Source organism: Ambystoma mexicanum, chromosome 9 (genome assembly GCF_040938575.1).
Source record: "Ambystoma mexicanum isolate Mex_15411 chromosome 9, UKY_AmexF1_1, whole genome shotgun sequence".
Classification (NCBI taxonomy): domain Eukaryota; kingdom Metazoa; phylum Chordata; class Amphibia; order Caudata; family Ambystomatidae; genus Ambystoma; species Ambystoma mexicanum.
Genome location: NC_090931.1, coordinates 601,037,949 through 601,064,725, shown reverse-complemented (window position 1 = coordinate 601,064,725; position 26,777 = coordinate 601,037,949). Strand labels below are relative to the sequence as shown.

General features: G+C 45.8%; 1 protein-coding gene across 6 annotated transcripts in view; it reads left to right on the top strand.

Moving 5' to 3' along the window:
* The window catches only part of ABR (ABR activator of RhoGEF and GTPase), a 1,582,060-nt gene that overhangs the window by 1,045,371 nt on the left and 509,912 nt on the right, over nucleotides 1–26,777 (top strand). For all 6 annotated transcript variants that reach the window (XM_069615233.1, XM_069615235.1, XM_069615234.1 and 3 more), the window contains one exon: nucleotides 17,457–17,509. In XM_069615233.1, the coding sequence (XP_069471334.1) occupies nucleotides 17,457–17,509 (53 nt within the window). The remainder of the gene's footprint in view (nucleotides 1–17,456; nucleotides 17,510–26,777) is intronic.

Genomic DNA, 26,777 nt, shown 5'->3' with positions numbered 1-26,777 from the left:
TCACTACGGTGAGTAACTATTAATTTGTCATGCAAGTGTAACAAAGCCAATTCCCTTCAGCAACTTAAGAACCCACTTGCCTTTGCTGGACTTCCCATCACTGAGGCCACACTTTCACTTTCATTGTAAATCCTGAATAGTACCTCCTCCCCACGTAGTTTCCAGACCTGAAAGGCTACTAATACCAGGAAGAATTCCAGGAAGACAATGCTGTGATTTGATGTCAGCCATCCTGTGACCAGTCGTTGGCACGTTATTTTCCCCTCCCTGTAAATTCCAAAACCAGAGGTCCCAGTTCATAAGAGAATCTCTGAATGCTCAGTTGCGTCAATTTGTTTGGTAGCCACATTGAAAATATGTGGATCCTTTCAGAAGTTCCTGCCACACCTTCAGGTCCTCGCATTCTGGAAACCACCCTATGCTGTGGCTTATTCCCTGCAGGCAGTGCTTGCTCCAAGTGTTGGCAGAAAACTGTTGTATGGTGACACTACATGCACAGTTTAGTAGTACCAGCATTTGCTTTACTTGCCCTTCTTTGTCCATGCCACTTAGTTGAAAAGGGCCCTCAACTTCATTACCTTTAACACTGGAAGCCTCCACTCCATTCTCTCAAAATCCACCTCAATCTTCTGGATACATTAAGGGCCTGATTCACAGAAGGGTTTTATAATGGCGCAATCCCATTTGAAAACGCTCTGTGAATTAGACCCTAAGTGTCAACATGCATGCCGTGTTTTTGGGACTAATGGGATTTCCAGGACCTGTTCAAGCTGTTCAAAGGCTATGAGCAGGCTCTCGTCTTGCATGTTGGTGGCTCCCTTCTACTAGAATATCATTGATATAATTAGGTCTCTGCTTCAAGCCTTCCCACCATGTGAAAGCCTGCTGCAGAAAAGTGCTAAAGGTTTCAAATAGGGCACACATCACCAAGCATCCCATTGGCAAGTCTTGTCTGTAAAAATGCTTTCCTCACATTGTATCCCTAGTAATGGGAGGTCCTCTGGATGCACTCACTAGCAACAACCGGAATGCAGACGTAATGTAGCATTTTGATTTCCATCCTCATTCACGTGGCCTGCTAAATTCTATTGTCTCGTGCACACTTGAGTAAGATACCACACAAACGTGATGATTCCACCTGAATTCTTGTTGAGAACTATTCCCACTGGTGAAATTACAAGCTCTTTCCGGGGAATGTACGAATATGCTTCCTTTATCCCATATTTCTTTACCTCCTTCAGTAGTTACATCCGTGCCCGTTCAAGAAATTTCATTACTGATGACAGATTCTCATTCATCAGCCCTTTCTTTGCGCATGGTAAGCATTAAAAAAGGTCTTTATCAGAATCACAATTGAGAGGAAGATTTTAGTTTTCCACCACCTAAACAGCCTGTCCAACTTAACCAGAAAACCAGCCTTTTCCCAACATGCCTACTCCATTCCCTCTCACTCCAACATTTCTTGCTTGCCTATAGCATGTTACCAGTGGGTGCCACTCCGATGCATTTGTGTATTTGTGCTTGTATCGGCATGCGATTAGTTTCAGATTCCTCTATTGAATGGTTTGCAGGAGCCGCCAGTGCCCATCCCAAACCTTCTGCTAGTTCCCCATTCTCATCTTCATGGATGTTAGGATTTCGACCATCCACAGGGGGGGTGTGCACTCACCTGGACTTTTCTGAAATTTTGTAATGAAATTGAATGATGGGAGATCAACCTCCAGAGGAAAATGTGCGGGGCTTATCTGCACACATTTTCCTATGCTTGCCGCACAACAAGCATAGTCACGTGTACTCTGGGTAGGCACAGTTTACAGGCGCAGTCCTCCGGTCATGTTCAGCTGGAATGTGACAGCCACAGGTACATCAAAGCATCTCAAGAAGGGGGAGGCAAAACCTTCCTCCTGCAACGGCCAGCCACATTAATGGACAAAGGCTCCATGGATCCACCCTACTCTTTGTCCGCCCTGCTGGTGGCAGCGCATACTGATGAGAAGTTCATTGAAGCAGGTCTGAGAGGCCTGGTTGCAGGACTGACAAAGGACCGGATACCCAACACCCTTTTGATATACATCTGTGTTAACCTGAAGTCAGCTCCCACCTTAGTTTCAAGAGCAGTGAAATGCCATGTCTGGGACAACTGTTTACAGTGGTCATCCTTGCAGGGGGGGCCGCCATTCAGGAATGTATGAGTATGTGGTTTGGCGGTGAACCATATGTCTGGTATGACTGCCACTTCAAGGGAGACCTGCCGCTTTTAATCAGGAACCTCAGAGAGCTCAATTAACCAGAGAGACACTTTGATCCACAACAGACCGGAAGATGGGTGGGACTTAGTAGTACATGTTGTCACCCCTTTACCTTTCTTGTTGCAAATCATTCTGGTTATGACCTCACGCATAACAGAAGATTGTTGGTGGAGACCCAGGATTTGATCATTAAGGTAGGCATAGCCTGTACTAATCACTGGGGGCCCATTTGGCTTTAAGAGAGGGTTCAGCCCCTCTTTTGGCAGATCATCCGAGTTTGGAAGGGCGAAGAACAACTAATTTGAACCTGGCTGAAGGTACAGTCAGCCTTACAGCTTCCGCCAGTGAAGGAAGGACAGGATTTCCAAGAGGGACGCAGGATCCCTCCCCTAAACCTCTCCCAGGGAACAGAAGGAGATACTGAACTCAAAGGATCCGTCCAGCAGCTCCAGCAAGCTTCCTAGGTGGGAAGGGCCAGAGAGTCCCTGAACAAAGGACAAGGCCGTTGCCTACAAACACGCTTCTCTGCTTTGGGCTGTCCGCCTTAAAGGACGACGCAATCCCAGCGAAGAAGCTAGGAGGAGTGCCACGACAAGCATCAACCAGCGTCCATCTTTTAAGGACATTTTTGAGGCAGTCGAGCCTTAAGAACCGCGACCAGCTGCACCACTGACTGTTGTCAAGCTGCAGTCACTAAAGCTGTCCAAGACGTCCCGCCCAGCTTTCTAGTTCCAACAACCAGCACAGAGACGGCGAAGAGCCGCCGTGTAGGCCATCCTGCAGCTGTCTATCCAGCCTTGCTTGCCGATCTGCCTACCGCCTGATACCCGCAGCTGTTTCCCGTCTTGAACTCTGTCGCAGGCTCTGCAAAGTGTCCTAGAACCGACTTGAACCTGTCGAGCATCAAGATCATCGCAAGCACCAGGTACATTGTGGTTCTGTCCCCCTGGTCCTTCTCTGAAGGCCCTTAGTGACATTTACGACCCCTTGCTCTCTTGGTGCTGAAACCAAATAACATTGAACAGTTATGACTGATTGCTTTATCGACTACCATCCTGTCCGTATCCAGAGTGCATCCCTTTCATTCGTGAAACTGTCCTCTGTTCCTTTACAGGATGGGTTGTAATTTGTAGTGTGCTAGAACTGTCTGTTGTAATAATAATACATTATATTTCATACATCCTTGACTGGACAGTCCCTTTTATCAAATAATTGTATTTTCGCTGTGTTGCAACTAACCAACGATCCACGACCTTGCAGAGATAAGCCTGCTGTTACATCCATGTTACGAAAATTGGACAAGGACGTTTATAATTGACTCATGTTTCCAATCTGTTTGGATTCCTTCGGGTGTACTAGAGGTGTGGGGCTGATTAATGGTTTATAAACAGATATTCATCCCTGGACCACTCATACCCTGGAAGTTGACCAGGATGGAAACCACAAATAAGGCATTGATAAACCCAGGAGCTGCGTGCATGCATGTCTCTAGCTTTGTTCGTGCCATCTATTGTAGCCCTAATTCTTCATGCAGATCCCCAAGCCTGATCCTCACTCATACAATATTGAAACTCTTCATCATATCTCAACCAAGTGAAACCTACAAAGATGATCTGCACCCGTCTTATGATATCCATGTATTTTATTAATGCTACGCTCTGGGAACATTTTCGTAATCTATGCTCGCTTATATCTGGAATGCCAATGTGCAATTCTCAGACGTGGTCTGCATTCTAGGTCTCCTTGCCGACGCTTTCTCCATCTTGGGACCCTTCTTTGCATTGTACCTCTGTGTAAAATGTATAAACCTCCGCACATTTTCCAGCCATATTTTCTTTTGTAGCCAATATCACGTGTGACCCCAAGTGCTTAGCCACTCCCATGCAGGGCAACATAACCTTTTTTTTTCTTTCTTTATACATCTTTTTTTTAAATGTATATTTGTTGTACAAAACCTTTATACATTTCAAAGAAAGTTAAAACAAAAATGATTACATAATTCTTTCACTATACAAATCAAAATGCATTTAATTTATTTTTCATCTAAAAGCTTATAAATACTTAGAATAAAATGAACGGAGGCTAAAACCATTGGGTTGTTGTCACCATTGAGGACACTTGTTCATAAACTACCCGGAAACACATGACCAATGTCCTGCACAAACTTGCGCAGTAAATTAATTCTAAGCAGCCTTGTTTTGTGGCAGGACATGGTCAGACGCCTCCAAGTTTCGATCTTGTCCTTTTCCTTATCCTATGATTTTTAGGGGTTCCCTTACGTGGTCCTACCACTTCTAAAGTATATAAAATATTTAGTCTGAAACGTAAAAAAGTTTCTCTCAAATATTTGTCAGAGTTTTTTGAGAACTCATCTTCTTGTAAGGATCAATCAATCTTAACTTCATCTACCTGTTCATCACTGGCCATGCCTTTTTGGCCCAGTCTTCCTCTTGTAACCATGTCTGCGTCTGTGGACGCAATTAATTTTCATCTACTTTTTCCAGTGGACCTACCACTAACTTAGGATAGTAATGACCTTCCAAATGTTGGCTCCTCCTCGTCACTGTCTTCCCCGCCCCCTTTCACTGGAACTGACGTCAGTGTTCCTCCCCCCAAACACTTCTTTTCCCCTCTAAAAGACCATCTCATGAGCTCCACCACTCCTTTTTAATTGTCCCATTCCTTCATTGACCTCCTTTCACCCACTCCCCTTATGTACCATGACCATTCTTCGTCACTACTCACCCACTCCCCCCATCTCCCGTAAATCATACTCTTTACCTGCCTTCCTTCATGGGGCCAAACTTCTTTGTAGCCTTCATCTAGGCCTGTCTACTGACTTGTTCATGTTCTTGGTGTGATCCACCTCTGTACAGCACTGTACTGACTCTTCTGTCTTCCATCTGAATTCTTCCCGTTCCCCGCTGCCTCCCACCAAGTCCTCTTTTCTTCTTTGTCTTGTGCCCTCTTCTCATGGGACCAATGGAACCCTCTACCTTGTTAACCTATTTCATACCCCATCTGGCCATTGCCACGTTGCATCTTCCAACATTCCTGGATGTATGCCATGTTCATAGCTGGATGACCGAGTCTCCCAAGCCACTTCCCTATTGCTCCCCAACAGGCAGCCTGCTTTAGGCCGACCCCATCTTGGCAGGGGTGTTGGTACTCCATCACTGTTCACTTATGGTGCCCACTGCCTTTCGTCCTCGATTGCGAGGCTACCATTTTGGCTGCCCGGGCCATTTCCTTGTCCACGTTAGAAGTGTCCTGTTCCATTCCTTCTCTTTTAAAACAGTCACCTGTTCCTTTCTCCCTTTGTCACTTCTCCCTTTGCTTGCCTTCCATTGTCTTCCTTTCTTGACCACCTCTTTCTAAAGCCCCTTCCACCCTTTCTGCAGCCACATTCATCTTCTTTCCCAACCCTTTAACCATCTCCTCTGAATTCCCACAGCCTACATAGGCTGTATGGATGCATCGTCCATGTTGACCAGCCCTCGTTCTACTTGGTCCACTCACCCATCACTGTCCCTTAGTTTAATGCCCTTGATGACACATGTCTATTTTAGTAAACACTGCTAGTTCCAGCAAAGCAATCTGGGTCGTACCATCTTCATACTCTGTAGTTGCTGGCTGTGCATTCCTAGTGCCCTGAGGGAAAGACTGTGTGGTCCGTGACGAGCAGAACCTCCTTTTTTTCTGTCACTGACATTTCCTCCAATTAGGTAGGCTGGTGCTGTTATCACGACCTGCCTCCACGTCCGCCCTCCCATTTTCCCTGAGGGTGAAAACTGAGGCCTTCCCAGGCCGCAGGACCCCACTTGGCACCATCCCGACTGAGTCAAAAGTCAGTAGTCCTGCCTCTGATGGTTCCATAGACGGTTATGAGGGATCACATTGGAGCCCCAGGGTCTGTTCTGTTCATCCTAATGCTCCAACCCAGATGACCACCTTCTCCTAAGCATCACCTCGTGCTTGTAGATACAGACGCCCCTGAATGCACCCATGCAGTCTAGAAGCTACCCATTGCAAGGAGTAAACTTCACTGAGACCCAGAGTGCCATTAGCTTCACTGTACTGTAAATTACAGGTTCTGCTATTAACCCAACAATATATTACTCCTTTTATCACTGTGTAAGGGTTGAAGGCTAGACTTCCCTCCGAGAACACCAAAAAAAGACGTACACGTGTGAGTGAGTGAGAGAGAACATATGCCCCCCCAACCCTGCATCCCCCTTGCTCCCCCATGGTAGGAAGCCATTTCTTTGACAGGGGTTATCGTTTTCACTTCTGCTACACAACAATGACTTCCATGTAAAGTGACTGCTCATAATGAGAATTCTACTCCTCCCCAAGGATAACATAGCAGAAAAACCACTAACCATTCTTCAGATCTATCACCACTACTTCATGTGCAGGTTTCCACCCAAAAGTATATGGTAACCAAGCTCTACAATGTGTTTCTGCAAATCTCTTATTTCACGTACACGAACACACCTAGTGGGCGATTATTTCCCACTTGACATTAGACAAAAGGAGATCTCCAAAAACGGTCCCCCAGGTGGTAAATTCAAGACTTCAACCCACTGCAGATGAGCCCTTGTAATACACCTGAACTGGATGGACCCCAGCTGGCCCATAAGACTGGGGGTCTCCAAAAAGCCCTTTAAGATGAGCAGCAGCACCCTTGAGATAGATGAGGATGCACATTCGTACTCTTGCACCAAATAATGACAACTCAATAGTTTGGCAAAGGGAGTCCGTTTAATGAGGAGTACAAAAAACGGGGAGTTCAATGAACATCAGCAATCGCTCGATCTTTCTTCTTGATTAAACTCCAATTAATTTCAGAAAAAAACACAATATTTATACCAAAAACTCATTGACACGTAATCTTAAAAACCTAACGTTCAACGTGATTGGTTAAGGGAAGGTAACTTAAACATAGGTGCTATATCTGTATATGGTAACGGGGAGAGGGGATTGGATATCAATGTCAGGTGGGGCAACTAAGCCCTTCCTTCAAAATGGCTACTGTAAACGTCACTAAAAGTACGACGTCTCATTGGTTCTACTAACTATAGGACCCTAGATTACACGGTCCCCTCTGGTTGGGTTGGCATCAACCCCACTCATAATTTTCCACTTGAGCTTAGCAGCATGCAGAACAGCCAGCCAGGTGCAGGGAGTTAGTCTGCACCCCAGCTTTCCTCCAATTATGTTACAATCATTCATCACCTCAGTGGTCATTTGTCAATTACTTCTTTGTAGTTTGGCCTCGAGTCTGCTTCTTGGTCTGAGAAAATTGAGTATGGGTATGGCAGGGATCCATGCGTAGGTGTGAAAGTCTCATCCCTTCCTGCCTGCCTTGCCACGTGATTCAGACACTGGGAAATCGGCCTCTTCTTCATGCATTTCCGTGCATTTGATTTAATTTTGCCAGTCTTCTACCATCTGTGGCTTATCTTGATGTTTATGAACAGGATACTCTGTTCTTTTTCTCTTTAATTGTAGCCACTGTTGGCCTATTCCAGCCCGATACGACCTTGGCTGCTTGGCATGGTTACCTTCAGCTGGGTTTCTCTCCGTCTTAATTCTCGATTTGTTCGCTGCACCACTCTTCTCTTGAGACCTTTAGTAACCTTTGTTCCATTCTGCTTATGTGCATAGTGGATTTACATTTGTCTATGAAGTGCTTTTGAGGTATATATATGTATAGTTGGCGCTTGCCGCAATCGTTTACTACTAAGCATAAGCAAGATTCACGATTTCTTTGCTTCTTGCGGTTTCTTGCATCTGCACACGTTTAAACTGACTTAATATCTTCATCGTGCATATGGCATAGGTTTCTGCCTCTTGGCATCAGTTTCTTCATCTTCGGCTCAAGATGTCACTTAACCATGGTATTTTGTCTCCTTGTCAGTATTCTTAGGTCATTATCTCTTCTATATGTGCGTCAGTCCGATTTCTTATGATGTCACTATTTGTCTTCCTTTAGTGTCTTCTTCGGGTATTACATTCTGACAATTGTCATTTCGTCTTGCTTGCAGATATGATTTTCTCAACGGGTACCTTAGTGTCCAGGTTTTCTTGGGTGTCGGTACTTCAATAGGTGCTGTTATTCTGATAGGCTCTGGGCAGAGCCCAACTGCGGCTCTCTGCTGGTTTATCGGTTCATCATATGTCACATATTTTGGCGTGAATGTACCTGGCACTTCAAAGTGGATGGCTGGACTGCAGATGATACTTGGCACTTCCTCTTCACACCCCTATGATTTGTGTTCCTGTTTGACATAGGCTTGCCTCTTTTTGTCATGCTTAATGTGAAAAACATTTGCAAATCAGTCGGCCTGAGATTTATTTTAAGTGGGCCACCCCTACATTGTTCACGGTAGTGGCTGCAGTCATGTATTAAACTGCTGCTCTTTGGAAGGGCATTGATGGTAGCACACAGTCTGAAACGAAAACAGGATTTGGTGCAGAGGAGGCCGCCTGGAGGCGTGGCTCGTGATCTGGACCCTTTCTACCACCGGCTGAGTCTTTCTGATGGCTGTTATGCGGGCAGCTCGGTATACGTCCCAGAGACTTGCCAAAAGTGACCCCTTTCCCTCACTGCTTAACATGTACGAAGCCAAGCTGCCCCCACCCTCAGTACTCATCTGGTTGTATTGGATGTAGATCTTCTATACCTTACTCTTCTGGGTCTTTGCACTCAGTGTGGATATTAAGCTTTTCCTTTCTTGTATAGGGCAGTTTGACTTCTATTCCATTTAACTCCCTTACCTGGAATAGCTGTGTTCTTAGACACCTCTGCTACTTTCCATGTTGAGCTGATTTTGGAGGAAATGGGTGCTTTATTGAAGGATAACTTTACTTTCACCCAACCCTCGTTTGTCATAATGTGTGATGCAATGTCAGGCCTTCTGTTGAATTTGTTTTCTTCTCTGCTCCCCTTTATTGCATCCATAGATGGTTGCTATTGAGAGAGGTTTCCATCATCCACTTGTGGCATGTGTCCTCGACCTGTGGGTGTATACACCCTCTTGGACCATTTCTCACATACCCTCTCCCTATTCTAATGCCCTACATGTTTCATTCTTTAATTAATCTGTTTTTTCTCTCAGGTTGGGCATTTCAGCTTTGAGGAACCTGAGGGCATCTTCACATCTTATGCCCATGGTCGTCCTCTCAGGTGGCCAGGCAAAGGCCATTGCTCTTGGATCCTGACTCTGGGGGTGAATATCCGAGGGAGGATCACCAGGGTGGAGGGAACTTGGGTATGAGAAGAGGATGTCTTTGGATGAGACATGGTATCCCCCTTTCCCTTGTGACAATTAACCCTATATTCCCCCTGCCTTCATCGGCTATTATCAGTCGTTGCCCCTTTCTTCCACCCCAAAATGTCCCACAACCATTTCATCTTAAGACTGGGCCGAGGAGGAAACAACTGGGAGTTATGCACACTTCCATTCATTCACACCACTTTGGTACTGAGGCGAGGAAGAGGGCTATGGAGGAGTTCCATTCTAATAGCCAGGCATGTCCAGCTAAATGGCTTAAGCAGGGTCAGGCAATTGAAGTGAAGGACTTGCACCTACGACCGTTTAACAAGTCCCAGGTTTATAAAATGGGTGACCGCCCAGCAGAGAGGGAGACACAGCCTGGAGAGAATGGCGCGTCTTGTAGAAGTGAAGCAGGCTGGAGAGGAACCGGCTGTAAGAAAGCTGTGCTGAGCAGGAGTGCGAGAGAGACGCTGGGGCCAAGGGTGGCCGTGAGAGGGTTGAGAAGCCTGCTGTCGTCCTTGCCCAGTGTCCACAGCAGGAGCTGTGGAGCACTGAAGTCTCCTGATCGCTGCTGGCAGCTTCCACTATGGAGGAGCTGAGCTATGTGCTGCAGGTTCCAGGACGGTGAGCGCTGCTTACTGTGGTGCAAGTGAGGAAAAGGCAGAGCGAAAAGGAGCCGGTAAGCAGAACCGAGACGCTCGGAGGAGTGGCTGCGTACCAGTGAGTGTAAAAAAGAGGCACTCTGGGGGCTGGCAACAGGCATGTCTGAATGTCGAACGAGCTGAAAAGCATCACGATTGTTATGGGAGAGCAAAACAAGTGTTTTTGAATGCCAAACAAGCTGCAGAGTATAGCAAGTACTTTTGAGAGTGCAACAAACATTACACACTATCGAAATAGCTGAAAGATGTAATGGGCATATTTGAATACAGCATGAGATAAAAGCAAGTGATACTTGTGAATAATGTGAAAGCAAGGTGGTGGGAAAAGAACACCACCACAGAGTGAGTTGTAGGAGATACATGTTGTAGCAAAGCCAGGAGACTGCCAAGGAGAATCTGAACTAAGTGCTGGCCAACAACACAGGTTCAGAGAAAGAAACCCTGTGTGGGCGAAAACCTGAAGAATACAGAAATGTAACAACGTGCCTAGGGTTATCGTCGTGTGACCTGTAGTGGCTGGACCATGTAGTCAGACAACTGCGCCTAGACCAAGTGACCCATGCTTGAAAAGAGCCATGGAAAGCAAATGTAAAGAAGCATGCATTTTGCAACAGTTGCTGAAGTGAATGAGAAATCCAGAAAGAGTGTAACCTATGTGAATTATTGGGAAGCCTGGATGATTAAGGAGATGAACTGGAATTGTATTGAAAGGCAGGAGATGTTTGGATTCATGATAGCTTTGAAGTTGGAAGAGCTGAACATTTGGGGAAGGGAACCTGAGACTCTTTTGGAACTGTTCTGATCTTGAGGAAGCGGAACATAAGCCAGCAGCTGGAAGAAGCTTGGAACTTAATTTTGAACACCATTTATTTTGCTGCTGACTTCCCTGCACTTTGTGCATATTTAATTTTGAGGGCAAGAATAGGTTTTGGACACAGACGTTTGAGTTGAACTGACACATACTATCCTTAGTTTTCTTTAGGTAGAGAAACCCCACCTCAGCATAGGGCAAGTTGGGCCTTAATCCATCCTGACATTTAAATAAAATAAACCATTTACTTAGAAAGTTGAATATCTTTTCTGTGTCTGTCTTCATGATGCCTTCACAAATGTCATGAGTGGGATGCGGCTGAACCAGTACAAGTTGAGGAACCGTAATATTTGAAAAGTTAATTTCTAGAGCATCAGACCCCTCAGTAGCCACAAAGTGCTCTATTGGGTTTGATATTTGCAGCAGTAGGGACGAGATCATTACCCCAGGCGAAGGAAGACTGATACCCACTGATTTATTCTAATTCCACCACCTGATACCTACATTAGACTGCTCCCAAATCAGGACTAGCATAGAGGATTGGAATTGATGTGCTAGCTGGGGTTACAGATCCAGACTTTAGAGGTGACATCCCTACACTTTGTACATATTTAGTTGTGGGGGCAAGTATAGATTTTGGACACAGACGTTTGAGTTGAATTTACTGACACAGACTATCCTTAGTTTTCTTTGGGTAGGAAAATGCCAGCTTAGTATAGGGCAATTTAGGCCGTACTCCATGCTGACATTTAAGAAAAATAAACCATTTACTTAGAGCGTTAAATCTGTTGTCTGTGTCTTATACCATCTATGCTGTGTAAAGGCATCATGATGTAAGGATCATGTATGGCAGGGTTTCCTATATCGTTCGAGGCCATGGCATGTAACATAAATTGTACACCATTATCAGAGAGTAGGTATTTGGGGTAGCCTTCATTCCTAAAACATCTCGCAATGTGTGGATGCTGAGTTTGTTTATTGCAGGCACAGCACACAACCATTTCCAGGTGTAGTCCAGAACTACCAATGGATATGGTTGTTCAGTACGCAGTTCGTCCAATGGGACTATGAAGTAGATGCCTAGGCTTACCCACGTTCTACCGATCCATGTTAACACTGTTTATTGGTGGGGTCCTCATCAGCAAACGTTTGTCACTCTCCAGGCGTGTGACATACTTGCCTGCATACATTTTGATATATCGGTCCATAGGAGGCCACCAGTACTTTCCCTCTGTCTGTGTGTAGTGAGAGTTCATGCCATATGAAACGCATGGGGTGGAGATGTGAGGGCGGTCTTTAACGTTAAGGGAGAGAAAAATGCACCCTGTCGCAGGGGATGTTCAATTCTACTACACGTCGTGTTGAAATCTTCCAAGGCGGTTACCAGCAGACCCACTTGCTTTTCCGAAGGGTATACTACAGAAGCTACAAAGCACTCATTCCTGCTTCAATCAGTCGGGCGGTTGGTTGACATATAGGAAAACACTGCATAATCCGCCAGTCCGCTTGTATATTTATGTTCACAGGAGCATGCCCTATGTCAAGAAGTCTGGTCACCAACATTTAAGGTTGGGATGTCATTGTCTTTGTGCCACCTTCAGTGGGAATATACACTAAAAGTTTGTGGTGAACAGGCAGAATGAGACTGCGACCCCAGATTTACGAACACCAATCTTTGAGGACCAAGACACAAGCCAACATTTCTGTCTTAACATTCTGAGTTTGAGGTAGACTCCGAGGCATACACTAACACGGATTCTGCGTGGCCAGCCCGAATCGCTAGACTTCTGAAAAAAAGATGGCTCCCATTCAGTATGCACTGGCGTCTATTATGAGTATTTTGCGTTTCTGGGGTTTGAATGGCTGAGGACGCGGTGAGCAACTATCAAAGCCTTCAACAGTGTGACAATCACATAGTGTCTTCATCGAATAGAGCTGGCACCTTTCTAAAGGAGTGTTCTGAGTGGCTCCGTTTTTTTTTAAAGAAGTGTAGTACTTCACCATACATGTAAACGAACCCTGCTTTTCTTTGAGACTGAGCTCAGGCGCATCACGCTATCAGAACGCACTGTAATTTGAGAATCGGTACTTGAATAAAACCGATAAACCCGGTAAATACCTTTTTTATATGGTGAAAAGTGTGTACACGTTAGGTTTTGCACACTAGTGTATTAAGCATAGACATAGTAAAAAGACCATCGTTCGCCACGTTTACATCTTTCTAATATGACTATGCCTGGGCACATACTAGCCTCTTATGGCAAAATCAACACAGGTGTGTTATTGCAAAGGCCAGTTGCTGCCATGTGGGGGCAACGCCATCGCAGTTGTATCTTTTCATGGGAATACTGCTGTCATAATGGGGCAAAGCCATCACAGGTGTGAATTAATAAACATATTTGGCACCTACTAGCGGTGGTATTGCCACTTTGATTGAACTAGATGTCAGTGGTGGGGAATATGTTGCCATTTGAAAGCCGGTGCGGGTTTCTCAGTAAATATAAGTGACGTATGCATAGTAGGTCCATATTATATATGGGGGCTGAGACAAAGTAAAACCAAATATTTTGGGACGGTTTCTTAGTCGGGCAAGGGAGCTCCTACAGGCGCTGTGGCATTTTACTCTGTGTGAGGCATGTTCTAGATATGGTCGAAGTAGTTGTTTAGGGATGGGTGAAGGTGCTCACAAGCGGGACAATGGAACATTTATGAAATGCAGAGAACAATTTGAAAGTGATCCATGCAGGCACATATTGAGGGTAAATGGAGGCGCTAGACACAGACTTGAGCGCGTTTAAGGGGTACGTAATGCCAGATCCGTTATTGGCAAATGGTTGCAGTCTCTTAGAAGGGCAAGCAGTACAAGTTACACTGTGCAGCTAACGGGAGCTGGTTGGACAGAACTGGGCAGCGCCGGTGAGAAGTCATTGGGCAGATGGTTCATCAAGTCCTCATTGAGTGGCCTGTGCTTTTCTTCCCAGAAGCCCATAGTTTGTCGTGTTTTGGGACCTTGTAATGAGACCCCTCGTTCGTTCACATGTTCAGCTTGCTACATTTGTGGGGATTAAGCAACATCCAAGCAAGCTTCTACCAGTGGGCAAGCCTGCACAGTCGCCCTTCTAGCCTTCCCAACATGCTCTGGGTACACTGAGGCGGAGCAGTTATTTTCATACATTACACTGGTCACATTGGAACTAAGGCATCCTTAATGCTCCCATCATGCACTTAGCCAGGCTCACTTTCAATGTGAAACCCAAACCATTCCTTCAGCGCAGGTCAGTTTGCAGTGAGAAGGTTAACTCGGCCCTTCCTTCAAGCCTCCCAGCACACCTGGATAATTGAAGCCCCGCACTTCCCATCATGCACTGGGAGAACTACATTGAATACTGAGGCTCATCCCATTTTGTACTCGAGACATCACATTAGGGATGTTGAGACCTGCATCTCCCATCGGTTCTAGGTCATTTCATCAAAAAAGGGTGCAATTTCGATGGGGTTTTTTATTAATGTTTTACCAAAGAAACTCATCAAATTGTTCTATTTTTAGTTTGGGAATCCCCATCCCCTATTGTTTACCTATTCCTGACCCCCCTCATCCCATATATATATATATATATATATTTCCAACCCCACCTATATATTTCGATGAGTTTTTTTCATTAAAAAGTACTCGTAAAAAAAAAACTTTGAAATTGCACCCGTCGATGAAAGAACGTTATACCCTCCCATAATGGCCTGGCATATAGCACTAACACCTAACCCTTCCCATCATGCAGCTCATACTGGGAAAAGGCGCAATTGCTATCCTTTCCTTTAATGCATCCGGCAGTTTACGCTGCGATGTAGCTAACGGCGCCCTGGTATCACATGCCAGATAGACAACACTACTAATTCCGAGCTCCTCCTGTTGCCATCGCACAGAAATCATGGGAGATTTTGAGACCTAGTAATGCTTCCCACCATGGAAATTGCACTGAGCATTGAGGCTTCGTCCTTGGCATTTAGTATCAAGGACACTGCACTGAAAATATTGAAGCCAATGGTGGTGCATTAGGCACGTCACACCAGAAATATTGAGGGCCGTTCCTTCCCACTGCAATGTGGGGGAGACGGACAGCACTCGAAGTATATTGAGGGAGCCCTTTTTATTTTTAAAGCTGGCAAGGCCATTTTTCCCAAAGTATTCCTGTGTGTATGGGCTTTCCATTGGTGTGCGGCTACATTGTAATTCAGTCTCTCACTGTAATGAAGGTTACAGTCCATGTCTTAAATGTCACTCCCCTTCCATCATCCACATTGTACGGGTAAATGTACCATTTGCTCAATACAACAGTTACCGAATATAGTACTTTCCTTCTAATAAAACTTCATTGGAGTTGGCTGTGGGGGGAAATGCCCCCCCCACCCCTCAGGTTCTATTGCTTAAATGATATTAACGCCTGTTGGTTATTCAACGCATAGCTGTTTGTTGCTAGGGTACTTCCACACCAAAAGAAACCAAAAACTTACTTTATACTGTAGCATCTTGAGTGTAGTTCCAGGTTCTAGAATCCTGAACGGGGCTGGGAGGCCGCCAGGCGACCCCTCGCCGCGTACTAATTATCTGTTTAATAAACGTATGAATGGTCAGCAAAGAGGGGAATCCCATTTCGAATTTTCTGCACATTCTTGAATGAAAATCTGATGGGTGAGCAGCCCCAGATTTCCCCCCACAGCCAACTCGAATTAATATTTATTATAAGAAAGTATGATATTCGGTTACTGTTGTACTCAAGACGTCACATTAGGGATGTGGAGACCTGCATCTCCCATCGGTTCTGTCATTTCGATTTTTTTTTTTTACGAGTATGTTTTACCAAAAAGTTTAAAGTTTGTGAATTGATCCGCAAGTGATCTTAACCCTTGGATTTGTATATTTCAGAGATTCCTATTATCGGTCCTCGATCTCATTAGTTGAGCAGCGAACATGACAAGCTCCTCCATTTCCTGGTCCTAGCTCCTGCTGCGGCTGCCATATTTATTGCCTGAGTCACTAGTGACTGTGTGAGGGATGTGGTGCAGCCAGTTACTGCAAAAAGAAACGAGCATTGGCAATGCCAACAGTTTGGGCTTTTGTGTAGGCATGGGAAAGGCACTTGCCAGGCACAGCCGTAGTGGTATTAACTGGCCATTGATGGTAGCAGGTGCAAAATGGTGCCAGTACCTGGGTATCTAGTAGCAGTGCCTGGCAAATGCCAAATACTTATACACAAGCCAAAATAGTTCAATGCTTGTTTTTAACCTGACTTCAGTGAAGGACACGCAGAGTGCTTATAAATGGAGTGGCTGAAGGCAGACCGGTTTACTTTTATTACACCAGCAGTGGGTTTACAGGTCCAATAGTCATTAACTCTCAGAAGACTGCTTTCAAAAGACTTTGGCAGGCACTTCGAGCACAACGTTTGATGGTAAGGCTTGATTAAAGCGAGCTCATAGAGTTCCCATGAGGAAGTGTTTTGGGTGGGGAGGGGCAGGAAGTGGGTGGGAATGGCCACGGGGATTAGCATGGCCCTGGGCAGTCAATGTGTGCGCGTGTAAACAGCCAAGAATCCTCGTTTGTACGACACCTTTTCAAAAGCAGTGTTGGTATTGTGCAGGATCTTCACGGATCCGGCAAAACATGTCTCGCCCGATCCCAGGTCCGGCTCCCCAATCCATGCGCATTTATAGCAGGCTACATTTATTTTACAATAGTGCTTCGCTTTAAACTATACCGTTTGTTTTAAACAATGCTGCAGGCCAGTTTTGAACTGTGGTCGCTAGGTTCATAGGAGAGACCCCCCCCCCCCCCACATACCTCCCACAACACCACTTGAGGGTCTTAACATGAACTCTGTGAACTCCCATGTCAATATGGCACTGTACAGGACCCACAGTAAAAAAGTAAAACAATGTCAATTTCTTCCACTGTGCAACTGCATGTGTCTGTTGCTGTCAATCTACCAGCTTGGGTGCATGCTTCTGTGTATCCTTGGCTTGTTGCTAGACTTAATTCTGCATTTATTTGTACGTCTATCTGCTAAAGTTCGTATGTGTGTCTAAGTTTATTTGAATGTTTATACGGGTCTCTCTACATTTATATGTGGAGATTTAGCTGACCGTATGTGTTTGTAGGCTGATTTTGTGTGTGTCGGATTCCAAATACACACATAGGGTTTTCTTGGCCTTTGTGCCCGATTCTGTTTTTTTGTCTGTCTCTATATTGTTGTCATAGTCGGTGCGCGTGTCTGTCAGTGTGTGTTGGTGAAGGTACTCCCCTCTTCGGGTCTTCCGCATGTGTTGTTAGCCTTGCTCCAGCCCTTGCTGTATAACAATGATCACTGTGTGACAGCCACACAGCTGCTGCTATGCTTAAGTGCTGTGTATCTGGCTTCTCACCCTGACAGATCTTTCTCTCTTTTCTCCCTTACAGCGTTATTGTACAAGCCCATTGATCGGGTGACGCGGAGCACGCTAGTCCTACACGTGAGTATCTGCATCTGTCTGCATCCTAGCGCCATTTATATTCTGGTGTCCAAACAGAAGCTGAGGCACTAGCATGCCATCATTTACATCCTGGCCCTGGCATCTCTCTACCTGAAATCTGGTTAAGAGCCTGGCATCTTGATCCCTAAAATCCAGACAGCCTAGGCAGAAAGGCGGGCCTTGGCATCTCTGTCCCTGAATTCTGGTCATCGTAAGCATCACCAAATCTGCTCAGAACTTGCACTCTTTAAAATGTACCAAATTCACTTTTATTAAAAACCCATTCAATATCCATTCATCCATTTCTTAGCAATATGTGTACGCGTGAACAAGGTGATATCAGGATAGTTCGGCCCAGCTGAACCAATCCCCCTGGGGGAGGAGTTGATGCCACATTTGCGGTCAAGGGGGTGAAGGAGACTATTGAGGCATTACGAGCTGGGAAAGGCCTCTGGGCCTGACAAAATACCTATTGATCTTTTTAAAGACGAGACACCCAGCTGGGCGCCCGCACTGTGCTGTGTCTTTAATTCTGATCCCTCTACTGGCATGGTTCCGTCATCTTGGCCCGATGCTGAAATAGTGCCCGTTTTTAAGAAGGGTGACAAGAGTATTCTGGGGGAATAACAGATCCATATCCCTATTTGACGCTGCTGGACAGAGATGTGCTAAAGTGCTACTTGGCTGCCTGCAGTCTTGGGCAGATGAGAGCAATGCCATCAACCACTTGCAGGCTGGATTTTGGCGGGGTATTAGCAGAGTGGATCAGGGATTTAGATTGTGTCTAATTCTGGCCAAAAATATTTTTCTTAGTTGGGTCCAGGTGTATTCAATTTTTGTTGACCTCTGCACAGCCTTTGATGGTGTTCTATGAGGGCTTTTGTTTGAGGTCTTACAAAAGAAGGGTATTCCCGGGAACCTACTTTCCAACATACAATCCCTAAGGCCTCAGTTAGGTGGAGCGTTGGAGGGGAGTTTACCACATCCCTGGCAGTCGAGTGGGGGGTACAGCAGGATTGCGTGCTGACACCCCTGCTCTTCTGCCTGTACTTCAATGAATTAATAGAGGAACTTGTTAAATCTTGTATTGACCCCCGTCAGTTAGGTTCTGACAGGTTTCCTGTGCTATTCTTTGCAAATGACACAGTAATCTTGGCTACATCCCCTGTGGGCCTAAAACATAACTTAGATATACACATGGTGCTAAACACTGATAAGACAAAGTGCATGTTATTTAGGCATAGGCTATCCAAGAGGATTTCTTGAAATTGAAGGAATATTACTGGAGAAGGTGCCGGTGTACGACTACCTGGGTAACATCGGAGAACCACCTTTGGTCCAACCAACATCTAATGGGGATAGTGGCTATTGACAAATATGTCAATATAGCGCTACGAACCCTCGGGTATCTGAGCGCTGCTTATTATTACCCACGGAGTGTGGTGCTCATTTATCGACCTCAGAAGGATGAAAGGCTGAGTTTGGCCCTGCCGGGATTCAAACCTGCGTCAGCAGGCTCTGCACAGATGTCAAGCAAGCGATCTACTCGATGTGCTATCAGACCGGCTATCAGACCGCTGTGCTATAGACGAGCTATTTCACCGGCACTTAACTCTACAGGTCTCCAGCCATACCTTCAGCCTTTATGGGGCAGAACTATGGGGTCACCTGAAGGCACCTTCCTTTGAGTGTATTGGGGAATGATTTTCTTTTGAGAGCACTCCTTATGCAACCCCGGGCAACACCTCTAGCCAGCCCTCGTTGGGCGTTTAATGTTCTTCCCAAAGAGGTCTCTTCCGCCAAACCACTGGCACGTTGGGTGCGAATCTGGTCTAACCAGGACTTAGTTGAATATTGAATAGCCCTAACTAATTTTCTCAGTCTGAGTGGGTCTTGAACACTTCCGTGGTTCAGGGTTTGTGCGCTCCGAATTTACAAGGCTGGATCTGGTATCGCCCTGAAAGTATGGACTCACGTTCTAAACGACTGCTAAAGAATGCATGTACAGAGGCTATATTACATCAAATGAAGCGGGATTGCATGACTCTGAGCACCGGGCGCTTGTATATAGAGAGCAAGCAAGCGGCTGGATTTGAAGAATGTCTTGATGTGATTACTCCAGAGTGCGCGTGTGCTCTTTTCATCCAGCTGCACACCAATACCGTAAAAGTGACATCCTTTAGGGCCAAATGGATGATCAGTTTGTGGTGCTGCAGAGGAGTCAGTTACCCATTTTCGCTCCTGTGTGTGGTTTTTAAAGAGCTGATATCCTGCTACCTTGTTCCTCTGTGTAGATTAAAAATAGAAGGCCCACTGGTTGAGCATTGGACGTTTGCAAGAATCCTAAAGACCGAAATGTTTGCTTTGTATCAAAGTTTCTACTTCGAGCATGGCTGAGAAGGTCAAAGTGGGTCTAACCTGGTTTTATCTAACTCTTCCAGGTCAAAGTGGGTCGAACCTGGTTTTATCTAACTCTTCCAGGTCAAAGTGGGTCTAACCTGGTTGTATTTAACTCTTCCCTGGTGGTTCTACTTCTGAATGTACTAAATGCTTGCCCATGATTTGTACAAGATTGTCATTTCATTTCTGTGATCTGTGCTTATACTATCTGTACTAGTATCTGGCATCCCCCAAGGAGTGCTAGGATCGTTTCATTTGTGATACCTGCAATTAGTTGTTGGCATCGATGAGTAGTCTGGTGTGGAATTCTGATGCATGTCAATTTTATTTGTGTTTTGTACTTTTGTGGCAGTTACGCCGCATTAAGTTGTGTAAATCCTAATATTCTGTCAATCCAGTTATGAGTAATAACCTCGTCCTCTGTGGATGAGTGCAGCGGGGCCGTTCTGCTTGCCTTCTATCTAGATGAACTTGCGCGGTGTATGTACCCATGCGCTCCACCACTCTTGTCTAGCTTGCTCGATCACCTCGACATCTGCGCAGCTCTGGTCCTGGCATCAGAAAGGTAGCTCCATCTTTGACGAAGTAGGAAGATATATGGGACCTATTGCAGCTTTGCCGCCCCCCCTTCTGCCCCCACTTGCTCTGCCACTGAAGCACATTCTTCGCATCCCGTCAATCTGCAGCGTTCCTACTCATGTCTCTTCTACTAAAAAGCATAGGTTTCAAACCCTTCCAATAAATCAATGAGTAGGTGCAAGATGGTACAACCCCCTTTTCTGCCCCTCACCTGCATGTGGCTCTGGTAAACGTTGCCCTTGGAGATGATGCAGCGTGCATGTTACGACTTCTGCATGGACTTAGACTAATGGTGGCTGCTCATTGCATTGCATATTAACAATGTCACCAATGATTGGACTGATTTTCCCCAAAGAAGAGCGTAACAGCAACTTCTGATCTTAAATTGTGATCCCTTGACAGTGCAGATTGGTTCACTCTGCTACTGGCTGACAGAGATCTAGTTAGGCCAGCCTGTTGGCCAGCCTTGCTGTACCTCATGCGGCAAATGTCTTTAGTCCCTTCTTGAACACCGTCCAGTGCTACGAATTTCTGGACGCAAAACCGTGCACGCACCACTCTTCTTTGGTCCCCTTGGTTCCTCCACTGGAAGCTCACCTTCATGTTTGACATGACTCTCCTCACTGCTCCTTGCTTTTATGTTGAGACTTGGAACAGTGTATGCCTTATGACATTTGTCAGTCCATAGTTAATGCCTGGCGTGCATCCCTTCAGGGGAAACGCTTTCACCTGCCCGGCTCGCCTAATGGCCCTCCTTTATCCAGCACACCTGTTTCTTTTTGAGTGATATCTGCACACCAGGAGAGTAGTAGGTCAGGTTTCCCCTCTTGTTGCAGGCACAGTTACATGGTGTTAGATTAGACCACATACCAGCTCAGTTGTGGCATCCTCTGTCAATTGGTAATGAATGGAATCCGTAGCGGAGGCAACTGTTGGTGCTGGGGGGGTCAAGGGGGGGGCGGATAATACGGTGCCAGCAGGAGCCTGGGGGCGGGGGGGGGTGCACTGAGCACCAGGCAGGGGGAGGGGTGGGACCGCCCCCACTCTGCCATTGGATGGGATTGAGCTTTAAGCAGTATATTTGGAAGGGTGGAAAGGACACATATTCCGGGTACCGCTTGCATTCCTTTGTGGGTTTCCTATGCAGTAGTCTCTCCACTGCCTGCTGGTCATCTAATGACCTACGGGACATTCATGTCCCTCGCTCATCCTCTGCCACCTTTGCTGAGCACCCAATCACAGGCCTGGCTTCACCCCTCTTTTGTGCCTGCAGGTGACCTGTGGAGTGACTTCATGTGCACACTGCACACAAGGGCATCTTCAGGCTGTGTCTGGAGATGGAGCCACCTCCACCATTGTTTGAAGAGTAGATGCTGCTTGTGTAGGCACTGGCATATACTGCTTAGCGGGACAGTCCTTTGCATGGTGGCATATGAAATTATTTGGACATCAAATTGTATTGCGATGGAGGAAGGCACTTGGCAGATGTAGGTGTGGGCTTGAAAGGATGGAAAAGGCAGATGCCAAAGAATTCTGCCCATAGTTCACTTTGCCTGAAATGTAGGTATATGGGAGGGCCCTTAAGACCATGGGTATCGTCGTTGATCAGTTTGATCTATCGTTAGCTTACTGACATTGCCAATGTGCCAATCTTTCTATGATCTCGCTAGCGTAATTGAAATGAGCAAAAACCAGCCGCCATGATCAATTCACATGAGCCAGTGTTGGTGGTGTATTGTTATTGGTAGATGTAACCATAAGTTAATAGATCAAATCAAACTGACAATAGTTGACATTTGTGGTTGCACTTGACATGACGGACACAACCTGTCCTTCCCAATGCTTGCTCTACATGATGTTGGCCTGCATCCTGTTTATTTCAGTTTAGGGTCACCCAGTTGATGACCACTGCTTTTCTGTACACCCTACATGCTCGTGCCCCTCCTCTCACTTTGGATGCTGTTATTTGTACAGATTGAAGCATCTCTTATGTGGAGCTCCATCCTTGCTGCCTCTAGATGAGGCTTCGGGTCCTGCATTCTGCAGGTCCTTGGGTTGGAATAGTCACATGGGCTGCTGGAAATTGCGGTCGATATGGAAACGGATCGGTCTCTGTAGAGCTGGTGTCATGAGGCTACCGGGAGATGTAATCCTGCCGGGGTATAAATAGGACTGTCACTTCCCCTGCGTCTTACGATTACAGAACACCCATAGCGATACCATTTCATGATCTTAGTGTGAGATTTATTTTCAGGATGCTGTATGAACTCCCTCGCTATTTAGCTTCCAAAATTCTTCACACCAGACTTTTCGTTAACGTATGAGGTCCAACACCCTCGCAGACACACAGCGGAGAAGGCACATTTTCCCTACAGGATACCGAGGCACTGATACCTGGTGGCGATAAACAGGGCTATTACCACGGTAAAGGTAGATTTCATTGCAGACCATTATCGCGAATACGATTGCATCAGTTTTTTTCCATGAATTTCGCTGAAAATATAGATTGGGGTTGGGGTAATGATTAAAGTGGGGGGATTTGAGGTGGGCTGCAGGGGGGTATCCCCCACCTTTATTTTCGGCAGAATTTGTTAAAATAAATGATGGAATCGCGTTCGCAGTAATAGATGCGATGTAGTCACATAGGTATTATGAGATGTGACCATGGGTCTATGTACAGAAGAATATAAACTATGTACGGTGAGTGCCTTCCCACCCCCTCCCTCCCTGCCCACATAAAAACTGGTTGCTAGAGGCTATGTGGTGTTGGTGGCTATTTGCATGCTTCAAAAGGTGACAGTGTTTTGAACCCTTGCGCAGCCCTGCCGTGTGACCATGTTCTTTGCTGGTAGGGAGGAGTCGGGGTGTGGTGCGCCGTGGGAAATTGAAGGGAATAGCCATAGCCATACGTGAATATACAAACGGCTAGTGGAAAAAACTACAGCCATTATGAACACTTACCAAGCCAATACAACTTTTTTTGTTTTTGATCGCAGAGATGTAGTTTGTGTTGCTGTGTGCGATTTTGTCGGTGCGTGCGTGGTATTGGGTATATTGATTTTATGTTGTTGTGCATTTGTAAGGCGCTTATACATCAAGAATTGTGTTTCGAGAGAGATGAAGGGAAAGTTTGAACTCCCATTTTCACCCGGAGCAGGTGTGATGCACAGTATTGGAGAGCACGAGAAGCCACCAGCACTTTTGAAGAGGACTTCTAGCTTCAAAGAGCTGCTATCCCTATTGTGGAACAGTGGCAACATTTCCCAGACAAGCTGATGGCACATCAGTTTATGGAAAGTCTGTGCACATATGGCCCTTGTACACTGGTTTCTGGTTCCTACTTCATATTCCTTTTCTCCTGTTCTGATTCCTGCGTTGACCTTTTTTACACATCCTGCTATTGGCTCTGTCACTTCTTGCTTTTGGTTGGCATTCCCAGATTGTAAGTCTAGGATTTGCAGCAGGTGCCAACAAAAAAAAACCGTAGCTGAAAATTCACTCCTCTTCTCTGGCCATTGAATAACCATCCATTCTTGTGCTTCCTCCATGGTACCAGAAAATGCCATCACTGGAAAATGCTTGTTACCATGAGTGTTATTTTTCCTTCTTTCAAGATCATCATTGCATGTATTCATACATAATATAGTTTATTCAGATAAAATCCATAAACCAGTACAAAGCAATGCAAATATACACAAATACATTGATATATATGATCAAATACAATATTCAAAATCACGCTAAAACACTAATTGGTTAAAATCGGATGACGTTCAGTAAAAGCATTTTATATTAAGCAGCCACAATACGTTTTCGTCTGTTGCATGCCTTGCTCAAGTATTCTAGGGAGCACCGAGCAACGACCAACCAGAGGTTTGGCTCGCAGCAAAAACGAGTGCCGGTCAGCACTGATAAAAATGGGCTTCTCTCAAAAGTGGAGCAACAGTCGGTTTCCTAATATAACACGGACAAAAAGAACACAGTGTGACAGATCTGCCTTCTCAGCACTGCAGCCGGGGCAGCCGGAGGTCTGCTCATATCCCTGCCAATTCCTCATATTATCTCTTAGCAGCATAGTATTGAAACCCTCCCTAGTCCGTGCCCATCGATCTATACGTTTGTTTCTTTGTATCAAGTAGGGCTGTATTACATCCAGTTTCGTGAGTAGCGTGGGATTTCTGTTTGACTCAAGAGAAAGCCCAGTAGTTTCTCGTTTTATTGAGATTAGGGATCCTAAGGCCCTCTTGTACATCCTACTCTACGGCAGTTAGCAGTTCATCTGGACACTGAGGACTTGGGGCATTCAGCTGTCTCAAACAAACGGAAATCAAATTCAACCGTGGTAACTTGTGCCACAGGGAACCTAGCAGCAGACTTCTAATAATTTCATTAGACAAGCTGGCTCTCGAGTTTGACCATATTCCAAGCCAGTGCGTGAGTGGCGCTGCATACCAATAATCCCCAATGTGTGCCCAGTTCTGCATGCACAGCTTAGTTTGGGGGCAGAACTAGGAAGCCCTAGTATCTTTTTCAAGAAGTTATTCTCGATGACCTCAATGGCCAATATGTTTTCATTCCCCCAGAATGCTGCCCCAGAATTGGTAGCTGCCTTTGCTTGTATTCGATACACTTCCATAATTAGATTGATTTGTTGACCTTTCACATATTCGTGAGTCCTGAAAAACCTGCATCATTCCACCCGATCCACTGCTTACCATTACACACACACACCTCTACTTGTACAATCCTATTCCCTCTACCACAACCCCATTGTATCTTCCCATTGTGTGTGTTCTGTGCGTCCCTGTCCTGCTCCTGCATCGCTCAGCCCCTACTCATTGCCCTGGATGGGGGCACAATACACCATTTTCTCAGACAAGGTCCTGGCGAGTAAGACCAGCAAGGTGGTGGTTGGCACCGTATAAAAGCTTTCTAACAGACACTTTAAATGTGGAAGTAACTACAATTCTTAGCAGGGCTGTCGGGACCCAGTACGGAATGCTAAATGGTGCAACTGAGTGGTGCGCTTTGCTTCTAATTACTATTTCCACGTATTCATAGACCAGCCCCACCCCCGCTGTATGTTCATCATGGTGGGGGGCTACCAGAAAAACCAAATGACTTGCTGGGGAAAAGTAAAGACCATAAATTGAAGACCAAATTCCTTTTCTGGGTGACCCAATAGCGAGAGCTGCAATAGCAGGGACTGCTGCAAGTTGAGACTAATGTGCAGCCACTTGATTCTTTGCATGCATATAATATAAGCAAAGAGGGCATTGGCCGAGGTGCTACACATGTTGGCAATGCATACGAGCAGAATGTCCAGGAGACGGGGTGCCTTTAGCAGCGGGTGGGCTGGTGCTCAGAGTTGTAAAATGTGGGTGCAAGGCTGCTGCAAGGAGATCTGCCACTATAGAGTACATATTTTCCTGGCCCGTTTGCTACCTGAAGGGTGTGATGAACTCCCATGCCTGTGCCTGGGAGTAGTAGGTGGGGTTGCCATGGGGGCCTGGAGCCACCAATTGAGAACCGAAGCTCGGCGTGGAAAAGGTAAATGGGGATCCCCTGGACTGCCCCATCCCCCAAGTCTAAGGTACGGGGCTGTCGCTGGGTCTCCGAAGGCTCACTGCTGGCCATTTTTAGCAATGCATCTGTTTAATGGAATAGTCCAAGCCCTTTTGTTTATTTATTTCTAATGCGCACCAAACCCGGAGGTAACGGGGCGCAGCAACAAGAAGATGCAAGGCTTACAAAGTTTCAAATGGTTCACAATATCACAACATATCGGTACAGGTAAAGTTGCTCATAGGCATGAGATGGGTATCAATGTTCAAGTTACAGATTATATACAATTCGAATCTATACAATACAATATTAAAAAGTATTTACAATGACATGAAGCGTCAGCTAAATGTTTGATCCTATGCAGATCACTTCCACGCAAGATGACCCGTGGTGAGCCAAAAGGAGGACACACTCACTTTAACTGATGGCTTCAATTGGAACAGGCCACACGCACCCAGGAAGACGCTACCACGGTCAGACTTGGGAGCTCAGTGTGAGGGCATTTTGCTCACCAGTAGCCAATGCACTAGTGCAAGACACAAGATGGTGAATGTGCAGGGAATGGGCTGCGCCTGTATTGCTGCACACACTGGTGAAACCACATCATGAACAGGTGATGTAGTCTCTTGGGAACTACTGCTACGTTCCTGTTGAGGCATCGATCGCGACTCACGGGTGCATCCATGTTCTCACGGTGGCCCATGGAGAGGGGTTTGATCTCTTT